The 8,973-nt window shown below is 41.6% G+C and overlaps 1 protein-coding gene across 8 annotated transcripts; it reads left to right on the plus strand.

The window, feature by feature from the left end:
* The first annotated feature begins 278 nt into the window (after window positions 1-278).
* LOC115372990 (uncharacterized) lies at window positions 279-6,531 on the plus strand. Of its 8 annotated transcripts, XR_003929486.1 has the most exons (8): window positions 296-505; window positions 1,118-1,327; window positions 1,938-2,129; window positions 2,401-2,570; window positions 2,744-2,893; window positions 3,535-3,698; window positions 4,003-6,225; window positions 6,420-6,531. XR_003929486.1 is itself a non-coding variant. In XM_030071178.1 (7 exons), the coding sequence occupies exons 2-7, from the start codon at window positions 1,142-1,144 to the stop codon at window positions 4,455-4,457; spliced, it is 1,317 nt and encodes a 438-aa protein (XP_029927038.1). In that variant the 5' UTR covers window positions 279-344; window positions 1,118-1,141; the 3' UTR covers window positions 4,458-6,337. The 8 variants fall into 8 exon arrangements, 7 of the variants coding, with proteins under 7 accessions (XP_029927038.1, XP_029927036.1, XP_029927035.1 ...); XM_030071178.1 differs by lacking the exon at window positions 6,420-6,531 and having other exon boundaries at window positions 279-344; window positions 4,003-6,337; XM_030071176.1 differs by lacking the exon at window positions 6,420-6,531 and having other exon boundaries at window positions 296-824; window positions 4,003-6,337.
* Window positions 6,532-8,973: the final 2,442 nt, after the last annotated feature.

An 8,973-nucleotide genomic window follows, 5' to 3' on the forward strand; every position in this document is an offset into this window, starting at 1 on the left:
CCTCGTCTGATCAGAGCTTTGACAGGAGAGACAACACAAACCTCAGTGGAGACCACAGGGCCATAACAAACTGAGATCTGTGGTCTTTCTTTATCAGGGGCATTGATGTGAAAGAGGTTTGCATAATGTGTGTAAACTGTGTAAATCTCTTCCCAGCAACACTGGAGACACAATGGCTGTATTACGCGGTCACTGCAGCTAGGGGGAGGTCTAGTTTTACAGCTGACCTACATTCTGCTCCCATGTCGTCTTGGTTTATCTCTTTACTGCAGCACGCAGGGGAACAAAGGAGGAAGCAAGGCACAAAAGAGGCAAAAAGGCTGGTTGATACACAACTCACTGCAGTAAGACAGAGATCCAATGTGAGCGTAATGCCACTGAAGTGACAGGATGATATGTTAGGCTATTCAGTGTTACCATGCATGCAGTAAGCAAATAAACCGGCTGTAGTTGTAGGTCTGGCAGTGTAGGACATTACTGTTGCACTGCTATCCCGCACTGTAAGGTTTGTTGTCACATTAATATGTTACTTAACCTATTAGATGTCTGCAGGTCAGTGGATCATAAGCAGCATAAGGATGATGACTGTCAAGTTTGTTTTTCTGGATGGCAGATTTCATCACAGATTCTCTGTGCCTTCTGTCTTTGTTGTCTTTGTCCACAGATGCTAACATAAAAAGTTACTGCAGTGGGGTTTAAAAGTTAGAGTCCACTTTAACTATTTGTTTTCATCATTTATCAAAACTTAACCAAACTTTAGTTTTTTCCTCAGCTGATGCATTTTATTCAAGAATTTATTAAACTCTTTGACACTCACTTTTTTGGTAAGATTTTGTCAAATTACTACCCAAAGATACCTTAGCTGCTTTGTTAAATTTTGACTTTCAGTAGATAGTAGTGAACTGTTTTTGATTCATGTTCGTCTTAAATAAAAAAGTAATATGATAATTATAATATAATATAATAAATATAATTCTTTAAAAAGTATAAAAGTTTACAAAAGTAATTGCTGAATCATCATCTGAGTAAAATTTTCTCTCAGTTGAGTGCCAAAACAGAAGCACTCTTGTTGGTGGATCCCACTGGTGTATCAGTGACAGCCCTTCCATATCTACAGACACACACTTGAACACACCCAGTTATGGGTCAGCTGTTGTCATCAGAAGAGGAGCTTTCTGAAGTGAAGGAGGCGATCGGCTGTTGTCTCTATGACGCCATGTTAGAGGGCGGTGCTGCACCCGACTTGGCCGTGGTCCATCCTCTCCTCCTAACCGGTCAAGATGAGAGCTTGGATTCCAGGGCCCGTCTCCAGGGGCAGCTGCGGAAGGTAAACAAGATAAAAATAAATTGAATATGATTTTGTATGAGGGATAATAAAATGTTGGTAAAACTTTGTGAGAGTGTATACTGACTGTACAAAACAAAATGAGAACCTGTTCCTCTCATCAAAAAGACTGAGTGGTTGAGTCCCCACTGATTTTACTTCTAAATCCATTCAGTCGTGAAGAGCAAGTGGAGATGAAGAGGGGAATCCAGGAAGATTTTTAAGCCTTGAGACAGTTGAGACATCCATTGTGCAAAATGAGGCGCAACTCAGTATTAAGAATGTGGTCCTTTTGGGGTTGTAAAGAAGTTAAAATCAATACAGTGGGCTACAAGGACAAATACGATGATGACAAAATGCTGTTGACAGTTGATCTTAAAAAGGAAGGAGTGCAGTCTGCTCCTCACAGTATTTTTAATTTATTGAAACAGATGGTCTGAAATGGAAAGCCGGAGTTACACTTCATCAGTAATGCCTTTATGTTGCTGCAGTTCTGTGAATGTACCCTGTGGCACAAACATTACTGAAGTAAAACTGATTATCAGCTGCAGCATCATTTATCATTTGCAAATGTATTAGTGAATAATTCCTCTTTTCATCTGTCTTCTTCTAGCTGCAAGGTGACATGGGAAACCGGGCACCGGCCTACCTGAAGGATCTGATTAGCCGATTGGTGGCGTTCTCTGATGAGCCCCGTCTGGCCAGCCTCGTGGGACTGGTGGTTACCATGGTGATGGATATGGCCTATACGTCTAAGCGGTCATCAGGTGTGACCGGGAAGTCAGCGGGATCGTCATCAGGCCAGGTAAAGAATCTGATAGAAAACAATAAATATAAATTGTAAAAATAAAAGTGGAAGTAAGGATTCAGAGGCTTATATGTAAATGAAGAAAAACTACATTACTGTACTGTATATTCATGGTATATTTATATATTCACTAGTGCATTCCAGCATCACCTCCACTCTAGTTATAATTGGGCATCCAAAGTTCAGGGCTTGCTGCTCAATTTGTGTTACCACAGGGCTGTGTGACTGCCATATAATTCTTCATCTGTGCATGAATTTGTGACTCCAGCAGAGAGTCCAGGAGCTCCAGGAGGTGATGGAGGAGTATCTGAAACGCTGCAGGATCAACCTCGCTGACCACAGAAGACTGACCCAGGACACGGTCAGACTGGAGGCCCAGTTTAGCCTCATTCTGACGCAGCTGAAGAGCTGCCTGCTGAGGGGAGACTGTGACTCAAGGTGACTGAACACAAAAGTCAAACTTAAAGAGAAAGCAGAAGTTAGCAGAGAATAACACAGGACAGTGATGTTGATTAGAGTTGGGATGATTTGAGCATTGAATCTGCAGAAATATGTCTAAAAACAAGTCAGTGAGTGGTAAATTTGGTCTTGGCATTGTCCTATCTCTCCAGGTCTCTGAGGCAGTGGGCCAGCGGAGCAGCATTTCATACCCAGATGTTGGTTCACTTGGCCAGGCTGGAGGGCCAGGCTGAGCCCCTGGCTGCCAGGGCCGCACTGGAGCAATACCAGGAAGACCTCACTCAAATTATACCAGCTTACAGGTAACACGTGACAGTTTGGTCTAATCTAATTTAGTCTATTCTAATCTTACTGAATCTAATCTGATCCAATTTAATGCAACCGTATTAGGACTGTCTAATTTCTGTACTGTTGTCAACTGAGAACTTGCCTGGTCTGTTATTAGGACACTGCAAACACATCTAATGGAGTGGCTTTGTGCATGTTAACATTAACACTGAAGGTTGCTTTGATAAATTTGCTATAGGTGCCAGTCAGCTAGTTAACAAAGCCAAGAACAAATAGTTTAATCATGTTGAATGAGATGACCCGTCCCAAGCTACAACTCTAGATTAGGGACCAGGAAGGAAACAAAGTTAGCTTTGTTATATCAAACTAAATTTAGAAACAAATGGAGGCCACTTTATCAGACTATTCACTTGTACTTATAACATTACCGCACCCTAACTCTACACCACAGTTTGTTTTTATTCAGTTATCTTTCTTTCTACAGTTGGTATATACTTAGCCATGACTTGCATGCAGCTAATTCTTCAATGGACCTCCATGATGATGTGTTTGCAAAGAAATTTGCAAACACCTGCAAAGCCCCCACATGTTTCCTAATTAAGTGGTTGGTTATTGATTGACATTTTCTCTCCTCCCATAATTCCCATTCCATCAGGCAGTACAAATCCCATACAGTTTCCGTGGTGAAGTGTCGGGGGGATCTTCATGGACTCCCCAGTGAGTTGGGGGAGGAGGGAGCCATGACTGGAATCACCGTGATGGACAAAGAGACAGGAAAGAGTGTGACCATCCCTTTGTCTGCCTTGGAGAGAGAGACAGGTTAGACATTCAGCAAACAGGTCAAAGAAAATGACTCATTTTTATGCTATTTTAGAATGTTCAAATGATATGGTCAAACATTGAGGAAAGTTCATGGAGGAACACCTTGTAATATTAGAATCTATCCTTTTGTATTTACTCCTCTAACAATGTAGGTTTTGTATTCACTGGAAATCACTCTCCAAATGATTAAAGGTTAATTGAATTCATTGGGATTTTGGCAATATTTTCATACTGGCAAAGGCCAGATGAAAAAAAGCTGAATTGAACTGTACTTATCTTGACTTCTTAATTTAACTGACAGGGAGAAAAAGGAGAGTCTCTGGGCCAGACAACACCTCAGCACCTGTGTACTCCTCCGCCAGTCTGGACCTGATCACCTCAGATCAGTACGCCCAGGCATACCTCGACCACCTGTTCTCCGATAAGGGCCCTGTAGCAGATTTAGAGAACTACTTTACCAAGGCCAGCGATAAACTGAGCGTGCTCAGAACTGATCCAGGAAGTAAAAACGGGACAGGAGCAAGTAATGGGACAGAACTGATTGATGGAGTGCATCTTAAATGCCAAGCAGAAGGAATGAGTAGAAAAGAAACAATGGACTGTGAAAATGATGGCAGAGGAGAGCGGAGAAGACTACGTGAAGAAGAAGAGATGGCGGGATGCGAACAGAGAGACGAAAGTTTAAAGCTGAGCATTGTGGAGACTGAGCCGACTGAGGGCCTGAATCACCGTCCTCCTCATCCAACAACCACATGAAGAAGTAATACGTCAGTGATTGATAAATCTTGATATTCACTTCACGGTCAGTTTCAGACCAAAATGATGGCGGATCACCGACCAAAGTGGCAAGGAGATTGAACAAACTAAGGCCTTGTTCAGACTGCAGGCAAATCATATTTGTTTCTCAAATCAGACCTTTACAACAGACTGTCTGCACTGTTGTTTGCAAGTGATTAGATCGGATTTGTGTGCGGACATCACCAAAATATCAGCGTGGGTTGCTGTGGCAGCAATGTAGGGGTCAGTAACTACGTATGCTGACGACATGGCTTTTCAACACAGAAGCATGAGAAATGTACAGACTTTCTAAAATCAATCTAGATACAATCTAAATATCTCAAAAAATGAACTTGGGCTGGCAGCCTGAACAAGGCCTAAGCTAATTACGCAATCTCTGTTTGGAAGTTTACAGAACCCTCATGAATGTTCTCTCAGCTGGTTGTTGGAGAAACCATTAGCCATGTCACAATACTGCCTATTTCTTATTGAACTGTGACCCTGTTTCTATGGTTACAATTCTGAAAACAGTGTGGCCATGGATGCTAGCAACAGATTTGGTTACAACTCTGTTGATGGTTGCCACAGTTTCTTTGGTTACAGTTCTGCAGTGGTGTAGCTATATCACTGTGACATCCTGGGTGCTTGTCACATATCATCTCTCTTCTTCGCTTTTGACCTTGCCATCTTTCTACACTTAAACTACCAAATAAAAGCTAAGATGTAAACACTTATCTATCTCTATATCTATCTATAGATATACATATACTGTACATATATGTATATATCTATATATCTATATCTGTATCTGTATAGATAGATAAAGAGATAGATATAGATGGAGATATAGATATAGATATGTTGTGTCAAATGAATGTCTCTGGTGCTTAGCTGCATAATAAGTGAGATATTGTACAGCAAGCCAGTCATTGTTGCAAAATACGTCCCCTCAGGGCATCAAAACCTGTCAAGACTTGCTGTCAAGACTTGCTCACTGTACATTATTCCTTACATAACATTAGCAGTATAATAGGATGAAGTGGCCACTACCACTGCAGAGTTAAATGCACTGCACTGCTGTTTTCATTCTTACCTCACGTCCCATGAAACAGGCTCACCGCGTGAATTCAGGTGAAATCCCTGATCCCTTATTGATTTCACCTTTAAATCCACTTGAGTCATGAAAGAAATAGAAGGAGAAGACAGGTTAATGATGGATTTTAAGCCTTGAGACAACTGAGATATGGACTTGTGCAACTTTCCGCTTGGAAGGTGGTTCAGAACAGGCTACCTACGCAGCTCTGGGAAGTCTGAGCAAGTGGAGAATGGATTTTATCATTTCTAATGTCTTGAAAAGTCTGCGAGCGGCACATGAAATTTAGCACAGAGGTACGCTTGTATGGAGAATTATTGTTCAGTCACGATATACACAAATGACAATTCATGTATTTCTTGATCCACTGTCACTACACACCTTAAGATGTTTGTTGTGTTGAAGGATGGTCTTCAGCTAAAGAGCACTAACTGTCCAGCCATGAACAGCTTATCTCATGCTGACTGAAGTTCTGGAAACAGGACAGAATATTGCAAGAACACTGTCTAACATTTTCTTACCTGTATTGGAGATTTAGAGGAAAATTCTGAACTGTTACCACCTAATTGTTGTCATCAATATCTCTTCTGTGTGTGACATTAAAGATGCTCCTCCAAATACATTTTCTTTATTATGCTGGTACTGATAATTGAGGTGGCGCTTATAAGGCATTATACTGGCATCATAAACACATTACAAGCCTCTGTGGGTGCATGATAATTGTCACAATTAGAGCATGATACAATAAACAGTGTGTGAATATTTAGGGGTCTTGAATACTTAATGGGTATAACTGAAGCTGCACAAGATTTTGAAATTTAATGAAATGGAATGAAATGATAATTGAGGTGGCGCTTATAAGGCATTATACTGGCATCATAAACACATTACAAGCCTCTGTGGGTGCATGATAATTGTCACAATTAGAGCATGATACAATAAACAGTGTGTGAATATTTAGGGGTCTTGAATACTTAATGGGTATAACTGAAGCTGCACAAGATTTTGAAATTTAATGAAATGGAATGAAAATCTGGTATCACGTCACCAGTAGAAAATCTTCATGCACAGTAACTGATGACTTGAAATGTAAGAGTGCAACACAAATATGTCTCCAACAACAGTGAGCAAACACTCCATCCAGAAAAAGTCAGACACAAAGAAGAGTTAGCTGACTCCACTTTATTATTTCTGGGTAATCAAGTCCTCACAATTCCAACAGTTACCGCCTGTTGCCATCTGAGGCCGCTAAAGTGCAAACTCACATGATGTTAGACTGAAGGTTGTGATCTATGTTGGTGTTTGGCTGGATGATTATACTATAAGAAAAAAAATCTAGGCTTCTAATGGGCCATTTCAGCCACATTTCCATCACCTTTTCAATTCGTCCTTTTCAATGATACGTCTTTTCAAAAACTTCTCGCTTTTCCCGATGGCACCAGGTTGAACTTTTTTCGCGCCTTCAAAATTATTGTAATGCAACCCCGTTGAAAGAAATCACGCAGTCATGCCTGTCGTATTGTACCTACCTCTTTTAGAAAATCAAGGCATAACTGCCTACATCTGCCGGCTTCGCTGTAGCATTCATCTGAGTTTGCGACAGGAACCGAAGGACATTTGGAGTGTCGCTCACAGGAGAGACGGCACTCTGTGTTACTAAGTGATTCTCAGTCTGGAAATGTTTGAAAAGGTGCTTTTTCTCTCACTGTTATGGCGAGCGATGGAGCAGGAAAGAGCTCTTACGCGGCGTAGCTGGAAGCACAGTGTGAATGTCAAGCCGGGAGAGTGTGTGTGGATGTGCGTGGGTGTGTTTGTGCCGGTGTGTGTGTGTGTGTGTGTGTGTAAGAGTGAGGGGGAGGGAGGGTGGTGGCCGTGGCTACTGGTGGTGTGTGTGTGTGTGTGTGTGTGTGTGTGTGTGTGTGTGTGTGTGTGTGTGTCTCGGCCTTGCTAGCTGTCGATGAGTCACACTTCACGGGTCCAATTACTGGTCTCTGCTCTGCTAATGCTGTCTGATTGGTGTCATTAGGCTCTCTCTCTCTCTCTCTCTCTCTCTCTCTCTCTCTCTCTCACTCTATTATTCTCTCCCTCCCTCTCTTCTCTCTTTCTCCCACTAGATCAGATAAGCCTGACTTCATTATTAATCTCTGTAAATTTGACTGGTTTCTCGCACGCACACTAATGACATTCAGTAATTATAATGTTCATGTACATAAAAAAAAATACAACTGCATATGAAATTGCATTAGAAGCACAAGATCTAGAGATTTTATTGCACATGTGTAGTTGTTACTCTGTAATTATACCACCAAACTCTCAAATTTCTCTCATTCTCTGTTCTTGCCCTTGTCTTTTTCTCTTGTCCTCCTCTGCTTCTTCCTCCTCATCTATCTCTTCCATAGCTTCTATCCCTGTTTCTCTCTTTCTGTCACTTTTTCCCTCACTTTCTGTCTTCCTACAGTAATTTGTTTCACTCTCCTTTCCTATCTCACTCTTTCCCTGCAGTACATCTCTCCTCTCTCTTCTCCTCTCTTCTCTCTGTTTCTCTGCTTGACAGGTGAAGATATATCCAGCAGCTCACTTCTTTCCCCCAAAATATACTGCCTTTGATCACTTAGGGGAACATTTTTAAAACTGCGGTATAATCTGGGAATGTATCCCGCTCTAATGTGCTCCTGTTTTGTATAATGCAGGAGGAGGCACGGCTCTGTCTCCTTCTCCTTTGGGGCAGACTGAACACAGCCAGGTCTGTCCGTGGCAGCCTGTTTCTGCTGCCAGGCTCTGTTCGCTCAGTCTGTAGCTTATCAAGGATTTCCTCAGTTTAGGATCAGTCACAGTGTTAAGGTAGCCTGCCAACATGTACCGTCTGTTTAGAGGCAAATATGCCTCTAATTTACTTTGGGATTTGGCTTATTCAGTCCAATATGTTTCGTATTTTTCAGTTTGTTTGGTTGTAATTTAGTCGGGCCAGATTAGTTGAGAGCCGTCCTGATGCTTTGTGGTGTTTGCTGATGTGAGACGGAGGGGATTTTTCTCCATGCTCAGCCCAGGGCATTTATAATGGTAAGATTTGGGATTGGAGGTTTATAAATGCTTCTAAAATTTGATGGCTCATTTTTGGATTTTAGAAGATATTGGCTTAATCCTGCCCTGTATGTGGAGTTCGGGGCATTTCTGTACTGATTTGCAGAGCTTTCAATGCAGGGTTGTAACTGGCTGGCTATTCCAGTATTGTGGCAATATAATACATGGGTTTAAGTATTGATCTGCAGATTCTGAGCAGGTTTGAATTGGTGCACCAAATTCGGTTTTTCATTTGATGGCACTGAATGCCCCTCTTGCTTTCTTTTTCAGTGTTTCAAAAGCCTTACTAGCTATTTTTCCACTGCATGCGAAAAATGGGCG

This window comes from Myripristis murdjan, chromosome 15 (assembly GCF_902150065.1).
Source record: "Myripristis murdjan chromosome 15, fMyrMur1.1, whole genome shotgun sequence".
Taxonomy (NCBI): Eukaryota; Metazoa; Chordata; class Actinopteri; order Holocentriformes; family Holocentridae; genus Myripristis; species Myripristis murdjan.

Coding starts and splice junctions, on each gene's coding strand:
- LOC115372990 (XM_030071178.1), top strand. CDS start 1,142: ATGGGTCAGCTGTTGTCATCAGAAGAGGAGCTTTCTGAAGTGAAGGAG. Junction 2,130..2,400: donor CGGGATCGTCATCAGGCCAG/GTAAAGAATCTG, acceptor TTGTGACTCCAG/CAGAGAGTCCAGGAGCTCCA. Junction 2,571..2,743: donor AGGGGAGACTGTGACTCAAG/GTGACTGAACAC, acceptor CTATCTCTCCAG/GTCTCTGAGGCAGTGGGCCA.